At 41.7% G+C, this 17,116-nt stretch overlaps 1 protein-coding gene across 1 annotated transcript; it reads right to left on the bottom strand.

The window, feature by feature from the left end:
* Positions 1 to 1,592: 1,592 nt before the first annotated feature.
* Positions 1,593 to 12,913, bottom strand: LOC103713293. The gene is made up of 8 exons (XM_026807032.2): positions 12,599 to 12,913; positions 7,251 to 10,141; positions 5,185 to 6,556; positions 3,398 to 3,735; positions 3,101 to 3,304; positions 2,626 to 2,723; positions 2,149 to 2,240; positions 1,593 to 2,047 (listed from the first exon to the last, which is right to left on the bottom strand). Exons 1-8 carry the CDS (start codon positions 12,783 to 12,785, stop codon positions 2,013 to 2,015), a joined length of 5,217 nt encoding a protein of 1,738 aa, XP_026662833.2. The 5' UTR covers positions 12,786 to 12,913; the 3' UTR covers positions 1,593 to 2,012.
* Between the last annotated feature and the right edge of the window lie 4,203 nt (positions 12,914 to 17,116).

The raw sequence follows: 17,116 nt of genomic DNA, 5'->3' as shown, positions 1-17,116 counted from the left end.
CAAGAGTTAAATTGAATGGCGTGCTAATTTTACTTGATGCATACTGTGAAAATATGATTCAAGATCCTGAACCTGCTAAAATTGAGGTAAAACAACTTCTTTATGATATTTATGCTATATATGATGAAAAAATTCGTGGATCTAGATTCTCCGTGCAAAGCTTTATTTCTTCTTCTAGTAGTTCTCGTTCGTCATCTATTTTTTCATTCATTGCACAGAGAAAACACACACATGCTTCAAGTTCATCTTCATCTTCTTCATCTTTAAGTAGTGAACTAGAATTTTATTTACGAAATAATCTTCAGTCTGCATATGATGAAAATCAAATAGAGAGTCTAGATGTATTATCTTGGTGGAAGAGTGTTAAAAATCAATATCATGTTATGTCTGCAATTGCACGCGATATTTTAGCTGTGCCGATGTCCACGGTAGCATCGGAATCCGCTTTTAGTGCAGGTCGACGTGTTCTTGACGAAAAGAGAAGTAGGATGACTGGCAAAACGATTGAGATGCTTCTCTGCTTCAAAGATTGGTTGGATGCTGAGGCGAGACTTCAAGATAAAGATGGACAAAATACAATATCCTCTGATGATGATGATACAAACACTACTGAATAGTGAATACTGAATCACTGATGATTAGTAAGATTTCTTAATTTTTTATAATTGTACATTTTTATTTTTTTAATTGTTAAAGTGAGTCATCTCTATTTTTTCTCCTTTCTTATTGTATTCTGGAGGTCAAACCAAGGTCCAAACCTCCCTTCATGTACCATTTTGATTTAAATTAATAAACTGGTAGGGGTCTATGCCAAACCCCCCACCATTAAGGTGGCTTTATATTAATAAATCCTTAGTTTTCAATATTTATTAATTTATTAAAAAAATTATTTTCATTTATTTTAAGGGGGACGGGTCGTGTCTGGCCCGGCCCAGGCCCGGTTCAAGCCCTTATGGGTCGTGCCGGGCTGGCCCGCGGCCCGTTCCGGGCTGGCTCGCGGGCCGTGCCGGGCTCAGGCCCTTATGGGCTGTGCCGGGCTGGCCCGCGGGCCGTGCCGTGCTTGGCCCACGAGTCATGCCAGCCCAGGCCCTTATGGGTCGTGCCGGGCTCGGCCCGCGGGCCAAGAATTGGTAACCCAGCCCGGCCCCCTTTTATGAGCCGTGCCTAGCACGGCCCGTTTCGTGCCGGGCCATGGGCGGCCCGGCCCAGTACCCATCTCTAGTTAAAAGTAAGGCATGCTAGGCAGCTAGAGGATCACTTATCCTACCATGATGCACATCCACTTTCATGGCGTTCATTATTAGAACAACGTAATGACAATTTAGTATTTTCAATACACACCCGTAAGCAAATGTGCTCTTTTTCTAAATCCTAGTTTTCTTTATCAAGTGAGTTCACTGGAGAACAATAAGAGTTTCTGCGCAAAGATCTGACAAAAGTCAATTTGTAAGCTGTGGAAAAATGTTTCCCTTAAGGAACTCGACCATTCTATGAATCACTTCTTATGTACAAAAATAGGAAGGTTAAATCATGGACCTTACACTTTCTGTGGACCTGCAAAATAAGGCCATGCAATCAATAGTCCAACTGCATGCAAAATAATTGGTACATGTACTATTAGTGTTCCAGTTGCAAGTTGAGCACCATACTGACAGCATGATGGTATCAGAACTGTGAACTTCACGTATATCATATTTTGGAGTGGGGGAGTGTTGACAGAGGAGGGGGGTAATTGAGCATGCACATCTCCTTGACACCCCCAAACCACACCCACACTCGCACACCTAGAGAGAGAGAGAGAGAGAGAGAGAGAAAGAAAGAGAAGAAAAATCAGTGCCACCACTCCTGCCACCAGTTGTTCTGGAACCAACTATACTTCACTAAACATAAATCATGCCTAAATAACGGGTACATATGGCACAACAACCAGGCCATTGAGGGAGCTCCGCAGATACACCACTGTCTAGATCAAAGGTCACCATGCAGGCAAGTGACAAAACATGACCATGTTATCATGATGGCAAGTGGAGAATACGAGGCAAAAGAACTGCAGAAAACGAAGATCGGATAACACCATCAGCCTATAGTTGATGTGCAAAATATACATTTGGGAATAAAGCATCCTTGGTTGCTTTGCTTAGAACTCACCTTCATTTAAATCAAAAGAATTCTTACGACAGAAGATTTCTGTTGGCTCTAGATGTTGATTGGAAAGTAAAATTTGATCCAAGCATTCTCTCCTGCAAATACCAGTGTGCTATATAAAATCAAATGAACCGCCTGTTATATAAATTAGTAATAAAGAAGGGCTCTTAGTGTGCAAATCAAAACAATGTGAGCATGTGCCCGTCCATGTCACACATCCCAGTGAAAACTTCAATACTCAATTCAGACATTTTTTGCTATGAAGATCCTAACCAACCAGAATACTATCATCTCATTTTCAGGATTACTTTCAGTAAATTTAAGGTTACTAAATAGATGCACGATGCAATTAATGCAGCAACAATTACTACTTTAAAACTGTTGAAACTTGTAGAAAATGAACTCATATGACAGCATAATATCTATAAGATATGTGCATGCTTTTATCAATAGTCAGCTAAATAGAAATCAATTGTTCACCTTGCCCATGAAGGAATGTATTTCCTTTTGCGCCTAATTTCCTCTTCCGCATCATCATCCTCAACTTCAGAGTCTCTGTATGGAGACATGTCATACGACTGCAAAAGCAATAAGATCAAGATCAAGAAGAATCAAGGTTATTAGATCAGCTAGCAACTTCATACTGAATGGATGCAGGTCATTGTACAGATCTATTCAGATTTAAAATTTAACAGCAGAATATACTCTTGTGGTTCATCCAAGCTAGCAATTATTTTCATTACTAATTGATAAACTAAATTCCTCTTAGACAGCCTTCTAACATATAGCACTTAAGCGAAAACGAATCCAGCATTGCCAAATAAAGACTCAGTTATAAACAAATAAAATCATGGGGAAGTTAAAGTAAACAAAGCCAGCATAATGACATTACTTCTGGTCGCAAAAGGACAACTAATGAGTAATGCAGAATCCAAATCTGCTAGGGCACTATTACCTTTTCAATATCATTTAATTCTTTAGACACATCGGGGCCTGCAAAGTTACTATTTCCATGTTTCCTTTCCCTCACTACCACCTCAGTGGTGTCGGCTTCCAAATCAGCAGGTTTTCTGCACCCAGCAAGTTCCCCCTCTTTTTCTGATTTCAGTTGCCGATTTGCTTGTTCCATCAATTCTTTCTTCCTCCGTTCCTTCTCAGCCTATGAAAGTCACGAAATATATGTTGATGTAAGGAACATACCGTTCAAATGGATATTAGAATATTCAGGAAAAAAATTGAGATAAAAGCTTACTTCAGCTTTGCGCCGAAGCTCTCTCTCCTCTTTCTCAGCACAGAATTTTTCCTCCTGTTCCCTTTGCAATTTTCGAGCTTCGTCAATACGTCTTCTCTTTCTTTCCTTTTCCTTTCTTTCTTCTTCTTCTCTCTGCCTCTTCCTTGCAGCAACTTCTGCTTCCTTTTTCTTCCTTTCCTCTTCTTTCTGCTTTTGCTTGAGTTCTTTCTCCTGCTCTAACCTTGCACGCCCTACCTTCGCAGCTGCTTTCCGCATTTCACGCTCAGTTTGTTTCTTTTCTTCAAGACGCTTCGCAGCTTCAGCTGCCTCTAACGCTTTTACTTTAATTTCTCTCTTCCCTGAGAGGCAACAAGGATCACATTACTAAGGCATCAAATTAAATGAAGCTTTCTCATTTTGCTCATGTAGCCACAAACAGTGATCAAGATTTTTATCACTTTTAGAATATAGGATGCAGTAGGGGTGAAGACAACATATTGGTACCTCATACTATTCACTTGCAACCTTGTTAGACAAATCCTATTTTCAGAGTATTGGCATATATAGCCTCTACTCTTGTCATTCTTCCTTTGTCAGTTTATAGCACCTAAATGTAACTGACTGCAAAATTTGAAGAAAACAAATATTGCAGGCAGCAGCTCCAACTTCAAGACAAAAATCATCTACAACAATTGCTACTTCAGGAAGAAAAATGGTTCTTTATGCATGAATATAATAATATTTGTAAGATGGAATATGGCAATTGGCAGCTCCTGCTTAAAACAAAGATACACCTAGAATTGGAAAAACAGTTTAATTGTAGACAACAAGGAGTTGCAACCTCAGAAATTTCAGCAGCTTCTGCATTTCAGAAACAATAAAAAATAAGAAAAATGAAATTTAAATGAGTACAATAATACTACTGTAAGCAGATATTGCATTGTGAAATCTTTAATTGTATTATGTATGAAGTTGGTGATCCATGGAAATATAAAAGATCTTGCTTAGTTTCTACAAATTTAATTGCATAAATATCAAAAAAAGGAAAAAGAAAAAGAAAGAAAAGCTGATGTTTCCTTTAAATTCTTGCAACACTATGTCATTATCACATCTGATTCTATTTGTAAAATTTGATTTTTAACTTGCAAATTTGCATTATAATGTTTTAAATTATTAAAGCTCAACTCAGAAAGTCAAGGAGAAGAGTGCACTATAGGATTAAATCCTTACATTTGTCAGTTTTGGGGGGAAAGAAACAACACTGTTCATCTTTGATTGAACATGCATTGCTAACCATAGTCAGACTAACCATCTGTTAAGTTGAAGTTATTTAAATTGCATTTTCATACCAAAGTAACCAAACAGAAAAAATTTCACCTTTAAACCCATGAATCTGACCCAAAGCTACATTGCAAGCTAAGAGATCAAACATGCAAGACAGGGGGGAAAGGAGAAAATCAAATTAGAAATCAAACCAAGATCGTATTGTTTTTGATGTAATTTTAGGTTTGGAGGACTTTTAACTTTCATTTGTTTTTTAATAGACAAATAATGAGTTTTACATATCATAAAAACACTGAAAATGAAAAAAAAAGAAACACAGTTGGATGAAACTTTAGTTGGCTTTTCCCAAATTTCTTCCCATAAACGTTAATGAATCTGTAAATAATGCAACATAAATTAACAAAATAGATCAGTTTGTTATAAGTTGCTGCATAATGGATTGTTAACCCTACGGATAGTTTATATAGTCTCTTAATTATTAGAATTCCAGAGGGAAAAAAAAAGCCAAAAGGAAGAAAAATAACCTTTTGCTGTTGCTGCTTGCTTCTTTTGTTGGACAAGTGGAATAAAGGAAGATATATTGGACATAATATTTTTGGGCTTGCATCCTTTTCCCAGATGCATCCGGCTTTTGTTTCTATCCTCTGCTTTTCCAGAAATTTCTGGCTTACTTGACCTGCTACTAATAGATTCAGATGCTTTCCGAACTCGATTTCCATTAACTGGAAGACTATGCTTCTCCTTATCCACTATCTTAGGCTTCTGGGCACAAGCATTTTCCACAACCGAATGGACACTTTTTTGAGCCCCAGAGTAAGACTCCGTGTTCAGAGACTCTAGACTACCTCTTTCAGCAAACTTCTTGGAAACAGAAACTAAAGATGGTGCATTATCATAAACTGCAGTGACATCTAGAAGAGCTTCTCTGTTAGTTGACACCTTGATCTCTCTTGGGCCAACCCTCTCTTTCGACATGTCTAGTCCATCTGGACTTTCATTTTCTTCAGTGGTGCTTGTATTTTCATCAATACGAAAACATACAAGCTCTGGGTTAGAACCCACTGTCTCTGAACTGGCGCCACTTCTACCCCAAAACTTTTTCTGGCTGGACTTTTCAACTGCAGGGGTCAAAGGAGGCTTACTAGTGAGCCATCCGAATCTTGCACTTGAAGACGGCATACTGTGAGAATGAAGCTTTCCATTGAAAGAACCATCATATTCTAATTCCAAGTTAAAAAGACCAGAAAAATTCTCACCTTCACTTTCCCTAAATTGTTTCATATCAACATTATTAGAATGGATTGGATTGCTTGACTTCATGTGCTCCAGAATACCAGCAGGTAAAGATTGATACATATCAGGAAGTCTATTAATTTTATACTTGGTGGACAGGCAAGAACTTGGGGTAACCAAATTCCTAGAATTGCACAACTGCTCCAGCACAGAATCCCGTTCTTTTGTAAGATTCGGAATATCAGAATTATAGAAGTCACTGTCCTCTAGTACAGAAGAAACACCAATACTAAATCCCTCAAACTCTGGCATGGTCTCATCGCAATCAGCCATGCCAACATCACATTGAGACAATCTCGCTGAATCATAAAAACTTCCTCCTGTATCACACATTTTTCTCTCTTCAGTAAATTCCACATGATAACCAGGACTCTTTGGTATTTTATGTCGTAAAATGCTCTCACTATGTGTTAGGTCATGACTATCTTCCGACATGCAAAATTCTTTTAGATTAATGTCAGACATTTCAGAGGTTCCGGCTTTGTTTGTTAAATAAGTTCCAGATATTCCACCTGCCAAATCATAAAAAGGCGCTCTTCGTCTATCTTCAATTTGCAAGGGAGCCACCATAGTTCGTTCATCAGCTTTTAAGCAAGAACCATCCTGCCAAGCAAGACTAAAATATGAGTTGCTATAACAAGAAAAGTACGAACATAATTATTATTATTATTATTATTATTATACATATATATATTTATGTAGGCCCATATGTAGACACACAATACCAAAAAGAGCTGCAAAATAAGCACAGTCATTAAACTCAACATTTTGAGAAAAATGATTTCATCAATTAAAAACAGATTGCCTGGTTAGGCTATTAGATGAACTCTGACATGCAATTTCAGAAGGTTACTAGCATAAATAATATAACATAATAGATACAAAAAATCATATATATATATCATATTAAATGAGAGATTTTTTTTATCCCCAATAGAATTGATATACAGCATTCTTTCGAGAAGTAACTTGAACAATCAAAAATCATATAGTAATTAAATATAAACAGTAATATACACCTGCTTACAATTCTTTAAACAACAGAGGCTTAGTTTGGTAAATATTAAGCAGATGAACGTGAATCCCCATTCACAACACACAATAACATACACACACATATGCACAAACAGGTAATGAACATGCATGCATACACACATAAAAGTGCACATGCACATGCAAGCAGCTACATGAACACATGCACACATTCTTGCTAGCAAACACACAAATTACTGCAGTATAATTCTAATTATGCTCTGCAATACAAACATAATGTAAAGAAGTTACAAGAGCTCTATACCTCTCTAACACGAAGCTTCTTACTACCATGGAGAACTTCGAGAGGGCTTTTGAAGACTGCATTTGCAATTTCACTTTTCAGTTCACTTGGTAAGGGAGATGACTTTAACTCCAAACCATCCCCAAAAGCATTTTCTGAACTGATCTTGCTTCTGCAGCCACTGCCCTTCTGAACATGCAGGAGAGGTTTAAACCTCATCCTAGGAGAAGTTGCGAGGATGTTATTTGATCGACCCTCCATTTTTCTCCTTTTAGGCCATGAAATTTCACATGCAGGAGCAACAGTTTCCATTGATTGCTTTGAACTAGATGCATCATTCGTTCCAACTAATCTACAAGAATCAGGGTTTTTTGGCTGGCTAGTCAAGCTTCTTAAGAAGTAACGAGCTTCTGGTGCTGCAATTTGAGCTTCTGTATTGTTTGGTGTTTCTACGTGATGAATGACATTTTTTTCTGGAACATTCTTTGAACCTCCATAAATATCATCTTTGATGGTTTCCAGCTGCATAGATATTTTATCAGGGAAAGGTATAATGAAAGCATTTACCATAGAAGAACCAAAATTCTTATCAAGACTGCTAGAGCTTCTTAAAAAATAACGAGCTCTTGCATTGTGAGCTTCAGCCGTATTCGGCATCTCTCTGACAAGGAGCTTCTCCTCAGCATCTCTGATACCAGAATTAGTCACAGTGTCCTCAGCTGAAAAATGTTCGCCAGCTTTTTTTAAAGAAACTAAAACAGAATCATTTGATTTACAAGAACTGATAATCTTATTACTGATAGTTGAACTCTTTGGCAGATGCTGGCATTCTACCTCCACATCATGATTTTCAGCAGCACCAGACATCGATATGGGTGTTGCAACGCCTGTCTTCCCAAGTTGCACTGCAGTGGTCTGAGCTCCTTCAGCTTCTATGCATATATCATCCGTTTCAGAAAACAATAATGCTGGACCAACACTGAGAAGGGTCTCTGTCGGATTGATTAAACTGCCATTTGGTTCTTTGATGAGCAATCCCTCACAATTCTCATTTGTAGGGCACTTCACAGGACTGTCGATGGAATGTTTCTCACTAGCAACACACCCAGACATCACTTCCAAAGCCGACATAACAGATATATGTGAAGGTATATTGTCACAGTTCATGAATTGGGAATTACGTTTTCGATTCACTATTCCAAGTAACTCCAAAATCTCTTCATGAACATCATCTGAGACCCTGTTGATCTCATCTATACTTCTCATGTCTTCTAAGGCAGGTAAGACAACCTCTTCCTGTATCTGCACAATTGCTGGAGAAAAATGTGCTGTTTTTGAAGCTCCGTGGAACAATTCTTCTTTCATTGACTGCACAGTGTCCAATTTTATATCAGTCTCAGAATTTCTGCCCTTAGATTCTTTCCTCAATGAAGAAATGGAATTACAATCCAAACCCATATGCTTCTTACCATCAAGTCGATGATGTTTTGGTTCAACCACGGAATTGGTCATAATAGACTGCCTGCTGGCTACAATGCTTGTTTGCAAATCAATAAGAGGTACACTGCATTGCTCTTCCAATTTATGCTTCACCAGCCCTCCTGATGAACTTTCAGAGCTACAATCTCGTGGAACACTTTGTTCACCTGAAAATTTTTTACTATAGTTTAGCATAGAGTCCCTCATAAGGGATGGATGTGTCAGCTCATTTTCAGAGATACAATGTGTTGGTTTCAAAGACAATTGGACGGGTGTCTGAGAAGGCTTTTGATTGCATGAACTAGGGTCGGAATGACACTCTAAGTCATCTACTTCAACAAATTTATGATTCTCCTCTGCACATTCATCTGAAAATCTGCCAGCTTCCTCTGTTCTTTGCCTAACTTGTCCAGCGCGCAAGACATCATCTTGAGGCTCCTTGCGTGTTAAAGAACCATGCGCATTCATAGAATCTCTGCAAAAGGAATCTTCTTTCAGAGATTGCATGTGCATCTTTAAAGGAGTAACCTCAGAGGTGTACTCTTGATTTTCTTTTTTAAAAGCAGTAACAGGGTTGTCATTTGAACCACAAAATTCAATGCCACCAAAAAGAGGTTTCTTTGCTTCAACTAGGGAATGGGTCTGAGGTAGCTCTGGAGCTGCAGTGTATGGTATCTTCATCCCAGAATTAACAGGAGAAGATGCATCTGAGGCAAGTCCCTCCACTGCAGTTTGAGTAGCACATCTCTGTGGAGGCATGACATCATCAATGTTATTGACTTCAAGAGTGTCCATATTTGCTGACGTAGCTGGTGAGAAATCCATTTGATCTTCTGATGCCTTCTGTGCTCCATATTCCACAGGTTTTAAATGTTTGGCTGGTTTTGATAACTTGTGAAGAGAATCAAGTTTCTGAGATGTTCTTCTTGATCTAGTGACTCGACCATCATCTACATTGTCAAAAGCCAATGAGTTCTTCATAACTGATGTTTCTTTAACATTGCCAGGCTTGAGGGAGGCAACCCTAGACCGAGTCATTCTACCGGTATATTGATCAATAGTACTTTCATATCCAAAACATGTAATTTTTGCTTTCTTACTGAGACGATTCTCTAAGTCCCTTTGCCTCGATCTGGAACGCTGTATCCTTGCAAGTGGGTCAAACCCAGCATTAGCCTCAACAGATTTGAAGCCTATTATATCAGAATCTCGTTCACTGTCTTTAAGGAAATTATTAGGAACCACTTCATCAGATAGCTCTGCATAGATATTTTGATTTGAGACATACATGTCATTAAAGAAGCTACCGGGCTGGGACACATTAGTACCCTTCAGGGCAGGCACGGTGTAAAGATTGTTGTGGTTCATTGAAGGAGTGGTAGCCTGCAGATGTGGGAATAAGATCCCTGAAATAAGCTGTTCTCTTTTCATTTCTGCAAAAACAAAAATATGTTCTTTAAAGAAGAAAAAATATATAACTGAGACTAGAAAAAAATGCATATAAACAATTGAAGCTGAGCTCGATGAAAACTATAAGACTGTTTCAATAATTGCCACAATTACTTTGAGGAAGATGTAAACACAGTATGATTCTTAATAAAGAGTATGTATTTAAATTTTAAACCACCTCCCCCACCCCTCACCCCCCAAAATCCTGTCCCTCTCTTTGCGTCTTGCATTGAAGACATAAAACCAAGGAAACGAAAGAACAAACGAGAAGAAGCTTAGGCATTGTAATGACCGTGCAATATCAAGGATAAATAAATTGCTAGCCACTTTACAAAATATCCTCAGAACAGATGCACAAAATACGAGTATGAAGCCTCTATCTAAAATTAAAACATACCATTTAAATTCCTAATAAATAATCCATATCCATCAGAAAAAGTGCAAAACATAACATGATAGCAGCTTATATGTGCAGAAAGAGTTCTAAGTACTGTGATTTGGTCCACGACTAAAGAGGAGTTCAATAAATATTTCCACATGCTGTCTATCAGCATGAGGAATACCTGAGTTACTACACTAAAATGGCAAGACTTAAAATTCCAACAAAATGGATGATAGAGCCATTGAACCAACCCGAGAAAAGGAAACAACAAGTTTTAAAACCTATAATCACAGGATATCAAGTAATATGTGTGCGAATGTTGTAAAAAAAAAAGGGAGGACTACAGACTCACTGAACTTAGAAGAACCACGGAGGAGACCTGGCATTAAGGTCCCAAAGCAATGAAATCAAAAAAAAAAAAAAAAATGGAGACTCTGGGACTCAATCAGATAAAGACATTAAAGAGAAAAACATGGTTCACCATATGACAATAAGAAAAGCACACATATAACATTAGAACTGATCAAAATGAAACAACGGGAAATGGATTTAAAATTTGACTAGCAAATAAATAAAAAACATTTATTAGGCTGAGAAATAAAAAGTAGTTTATTTCAGTGTCACAAAATAGGAATGACTTACTGTAACGTAAGCCACATCTTTATAAAACTGAAAATGGATATGGCATAAAAATTAGAGGCCATGCCTCAGAGCGGACATGTCATAAGTTTGAAATTCATATCCCACATTTGACACTGCACAAACAAAAACAAAGCATATGCAGGGCAAGTTGCAAGCGTAGCGCACTCTGCAAGGTTTGGTCCTCACATTTCACACAAGCATGAAACTTTATCATCACGACACTTTTTTCATGACATTCAAGTTCTCTCCCCAGCGTGCAAGTTAACACAGTCTGGGAATGGTTAAGGCACAAACCTGGTCAGTCTGGCCTCACCCCTGAGGCCCTGACATGGATCGCCATGCACAGAAAAGGATAAGGTTCATACTATTAGCTCAGATGGTGCGACAAAGTGGCTCAATACAAAGCTGGGTGTCTTGCACCTGGATGAAGGCCTAGGGTAACAGATGCATTTAGATCACATTTCTATCATGCACCATTGTCCTTTGCTGATTCACTCAAGGCAGCAGGCCACCAATAGCTACACACTCATCAAACTTAAAGAATGGGTGTCACAACTCTGTTGCATTTTCCTAAAACCTTGATGCTAGGAAAAAGGTAATCCAAAAAGAGGCACATCTTGTGGTACACTGGTCTGTGCTACAGCACAGCAGAGCTCTCAATGATGCATTCCTGCATTATTCTGAAAAACAATAAAACAATGAATCCAAAGCACCACAATGTTTTGAAGAGTAATGACCGTAACTGTTAGCGGTACTCTGAGAGGTATGGACGGCTTTCCAAATCCAGTGCTGAACAAAATCAAGCAGTGTTGAGTACTTAATGATACTTGTGGCTTCCGGTAACCTAGAGGTCAAGTTGTCCTATAAAACCGTGCAACATGAGCAAAAAATTAAAGATTTAAAGAAAACATTCCTGGATCAAGCACCTAAAACCTACCCTACAAAAGGAACTAAGAAAAAGGAATGCTTTCTACAATAATCAGCGCTAAATACATATTAATCAGAACTCTCGGGCAACTATCGGCAACAATTCAAGCTAATTATGGCCAATGTTTCAAGAATCTGAGGAGGAAGACATACTACACCAGAAACATACAAATGCCATAGTTCCAGACACCAAGTAAAACACAAGAAAGAACCAGAATGCCAGAGCTTAAAATTCGTAGCAGTATATTGAACCTATGAAAACCCTGTGACAAATTCAAGAAACCTTTAAGCTACAACGAGTTCAAAATCAAAAACCAGAAAGCTCCCTTTCCTTTAAATTCACAACAAAACCCTACATCCTAAACTCTCGATTCAGTAATTTCACCAAGGTAATAAGAAATCTTGAAGAAATTTAGAAACTTCTCCAGAAAGAACCGTATTGGCTCAAAATCCTAGAAACCCCAACGCGAGGGAGAAAGAAATCGAGTACCATCAATATTAGGGAACCCAGGTTCAGCCGACTCCGTGGCCCACAGCCAAGAAGGAGGACGGGTGCCGTCGGCGAGGAGGTTGTAGGCCAGGGATTGAACATGGGACTTGATCTGCTGCCTGAGCTGGTCCTCGATCCAGTTCTTCCGCTCGAAAATCTGCATGAAGAGGTGCTCCATCGTCGACATTTCCGCCCAAATCCGGATCAATCGACGGTGAGAGAGGTGAATCTGGAACCCTAGCGAGACGAAACCCGATGGGAGTGAAACTAGGAAACCGAAGGGGGGGAAGCATTTGAAAATTTTGAATCGGGGAGGCCCGGACTCCGGTACGGTGCACCGCCGGACATTATTATAAGGGCTCTGGGATGGGTGTTCGGCTCCACGATAGCAGACCGGGCCAACCCGACCGGTTCGCATAAACCGGAAGAAATGCATCTGGTCACTGGTGCCATTCCCATTTGCTAATATCTTCGGCGATGTAAGGAGGTCAATTAGGGACAAGTTTGTTCAGTGTGAATTTTATATTGTATCATAATGGGAGTTGACTAAGATTTTGGTATCCAATACCCCAATAACAGTAGTTATTGGTTATCTAGTTATAGATCCAAATCTAAACCAGATCCAATAACAATAAAAGAGGATACGGTAAGCTATTTAATTTGAATCACAATATAAGCCATTGGGGGGGTCAAAGTGGAGTTGTATTCTGCTAGATCTATCTAATCTTGCGGAGAATTTATACAGATTTGGGATCAAAATCTAAAACAAAAGGTCTCAAACCTTTTTCTTTCCAAAAAGAGCCTTTACAAACTCTTTGCCCTGTTTCAAATAGTTTAATTGTGGTCATATTAGTGTTAAACCCATGGAAGAATGCCCACTAACTAAAAGGTATAGAACGGAGGAAAACAAGAGGCATGAATCCTACGAATGTTAGTTATTTGAAAATAAGTTTCATGAAAAGCATTCACACCGAAAAACCACACCATTCTTTGAATGCAAAACAAAATTCTCTTCCTATAGATAACAATAGCATTAATGGTAAGCATTGCAGGTCAAGTCCATTGTAGCCATGTAGCGTTGTGTTTAAGAATCATTGGAATATGAATTCTCAAATTTGAACTGTACTAATTGGCAGAATAGGGTCTGATCTAAGCTTTTGGTCATGTTTATCAGCAGATCTAGAGCAATACTCTCCTTTTGACTTCAATGGTAGATTGAATATAGGGTTAGTAGTTTTAGACTGGAAAATTTGAAAAGAAATGGTTGATGTCGATTAGGGGATTCATGATGCATTGGCTGTGTGGATAACTGGCTGAACTTATACTTCAGCAATACTGAGGACTGAAAACCGACGCATGTAGTGCGTGTCAACTTTTTTTTTGCAACTTTAAAATAAATTATGTATGCCCTAAAGATCATATAAGGCCTAAAATGAAGAAATTAGAATAACCCCAAAAATCTAAATCAACGGTTAAGAGCCAAATAATCTAATTAAATAAATCTATCATAATTAAATAATCAAACTTATTATATTATAAAATTTTAAATATTTTTTTGGTATCATAAAATAAACTAATTAACTAATGACTCCATCGCTCGAACTCCACATCCAATCCAATCGAGACTACGGTCCTGCGACTCTAAAAGAAAAAAGAAAAAAAGATAGAATGAGCTTTACAGCCTACTAAAAATTTTCATACATTTACATCAATATAACAATATAATTCAAAAAAAGCAAATAAATAATATTGCTGGTGGTCCAAACCGAGAACGATTGACACGACGGTGTGAACGGGGTTCCGCCTGAGTTGTCTTGGTTGGTGCTGGTTGCGCTCCACCTTCCGCCAAGGAACCTGCAAACAAGCCTTGCACCACCACCAGGGTGGTGATGGCCCTCCGACGGTCAAGTCAGAGGAGATTGGAGGAGGAGAGATGATAATCACAAGTGGAAGAGAGTGCTCTGGGAGGTATTGCTTACCCCCCCCTTCTCCCCCCAGCCGCATATATACCTGGCTGGGAGGTCTCTCAGGGGGGTTTGTCGTCGTGGGGCACGATAGAATGGCCACTGACATGGCCGTTACGGGGCGTCGTGGAGCAGCGCTGGGTACGGTCATGGCAGGGCGTAGTGGAGCTCCGCTTTGTACGGTTGATACAGGAGATCGTGGGCAGCATCGGGTACAGCCGTTGCAGGGAGTAGTGGAGCAGGAGGCCGCGGCGTGCCTCTGGAGAATAGCCTGTCGTTATCAAAAGATCTCCGACTCGGGGTCGGAATGCTGGATCATAGGGCAGCCGACCCGGGGTCGGGCTGCGAAGCCGAGGAGGTCCGACTCGGGGTCGGAGTGCTGGATCATAGGGCAGCCGACCCGGGGTCGGGCTGCGGAGCCGAGGAGGTCCGACTCGGGGTCGGAGTGCTGGATCATAGGGCAGCTGTAGCTTTCCTGGATACGCGTGCCGATCACGTGGGGCATGGCGGCTCAATTCTCCCATAACAGTAGCCCCCCACTTCCGAGCCTGGAACCAGAAGGGGAACAGGTGAAGGGAGTGATGTTTCGAGATTGCCGCCATCCTTCGGAGAGGCGCGCGCGCTTCAAGCTTCCCGCCTTCTTTATGGCGTATGGCGGTTGCTGCTGACCTGGCAACCTGAGGATTTCGGCGGACATCCTTCCTTAATGGTGTCGATTCGCCTTTGGGGTGCGAGCGACCCTTCGGCGGCCAGGCGTCTTCTGGCGTCATCGAGGTGTCACTTGCCCTTTCGCCTATTTAATCGGGGGCCCTCCCCCGTCCGTCTTCTTCTTTACGGACATTTTCGAGTTTCTCCTTTGCGCTACCATTGTTGCCGCCGAAACGTTCGCTTGCTTTTCCTTTGACGCTCTCGGAGCCGTTCTTCCTCCTCTTCAAGTGAGTTTCCCACTCTTCTACTTTGAGCTCTTCATACTTTTTCTTTTTGTACTAGTGCACCCCAGTCGTTCCGGCCTTTCCCTCCTTCTTGACCCCGTCCTGACCGTAGATTGGCCATTAGGGATGGGCGAAGTGGGAGCAGATAGCATCAAGTCAAAACTGGTCGCCGAGGACTTAGACGGATTTGTGGCTCGGTACCACCTTCCCGAGGCCTGCAATGTCACGCTCCCAGGGCCTGAGGAGAGGATGTCTCATCCTCCTCGAGGGAAGATCGCCATCAATGAGGGCATCCTCCAGGCCGGGTTCCGCTTTCCCCCTTCAGACCTAGTCTTACAGGTGCTCCGGGGTTTAGGAATGGCACCGACGCAACTGGTGCCGAACTCGTGGCGTGCTCTGACGGTCTTCCAGGTTCTCTGTCGCTTGCATGCGATTCCCGCCACCTTGAACGTTTTCTGGGAGCTCTACGGCCTGAGCGGCCACCCCCAGGACAAAGGGTGGTGGTGCTTCGCAGCGCGGCGAGGGTGCGGCCTTGTCAAGGAGGGTCCTACCTCCATTCACCACTGGAAGGAGCGCTTCTTTTTCGTTGATGCAGACCCCTCCTGGGAAATCAGGGCAATCTGGGGGACGCCGGTGAAGTCCCCAATTGGCCTGTCGAAGTTGTCGAGGGAGGAATCCGAGGGCGTCGCCGCCTTGAAGGGGTTGGTCGCCGAGGGCCAGCTTCCCCCGGTGGGCCGCCTTATTTCTGAGGATACCTTGGTGAACGTCGGTTTGAGCTCGGTCCCCACCGACCGTGAGTCCGCCATCGTTTCTTTAGCTCTTTTCTTCTCTTTCGTTCCTTCTTCCTTTCGGTTTCTCAGTCCCTGACCATCCCGTCCTTCTTGCAGAGGTCGACGACGTCATGCGGTCGGTGAAGTCGAAGGCTGTTGGTAGGGCGTCCCTGCTGGAAGCAGTCCGGAGGAGGAAACGAGCTCTTCCGAGCGGGGCCCCACCGGCGAAGAAGTCCCGTAAGGAGATACCTCCGATGCCGACCGACGAGTCCGGGCCCACCGGTCAGGGAGATGTCGTGGGCACCGACCGGCAGCTGACGCTGTATCAGCCCTCCGGTGGTAAGGTTGCCGCTACTCCGGAGGTGCCACCTGAGCCTGCTCAAGACGGACGGGTCGGACGTGATCGGTCCCCGACCCGGCCTTCGACTCGGTCGGCTCCTGATGACTCGAGGAGGGACGCGCCGAGGCCCCGGCCGAGCGGGACCCTATCAATTCCTGGGGCGACCCCCGCCCCGAGCGCGATCAGCCGGACTCTTCCCCAGGCGATGGATAAGGGTAAGGCTGCAGAACCACCATCCGGCTCCGGAGAGAAATCGGGGTCTGCCTTCACTACCGATGGCGCCCGAAATCTCATCGAAACAGTGTTGCTGGAGAAGGACCGTCGGCGGGTCCGGGAGTTGGATGTCTCTGACATTGGGGCCGCCAGCTGCGTCTGTCTCATGTCGGTGAGTGTTCTTCTGGCCGTCTTTCACCATTTATTGGCTCTGTTGTTCTCCGCCTGACTCCCTTATTTTTCCTATTTCTTAGCTCGCCCAGTACATGATCCGTCTGGAGGAGTGCTACAAGGAACAG

The sequence above is a fragment of the Phoenix dactylifera genome, chromosome 4 (genome assembly GCF_009389715.1).
Source record: "Phoenix dactylifera cultivar Barhee BC4 chromosome 4, palm_55x_up_171113_PBpolish2nd_filt_p, whole genome shotgun sequence".
NCBI lineage: Eukaryota > Viridiplantae > Streptophyta > Magnoliopsida > Arecales > Arecaceae > Phoenix > Phoenix dactylifera.
The sequence above is the reverse complement of the archived record's forward strand: the minus strand, read 5'-3'. Positions and strand labels throughout refer to the sequence as shown.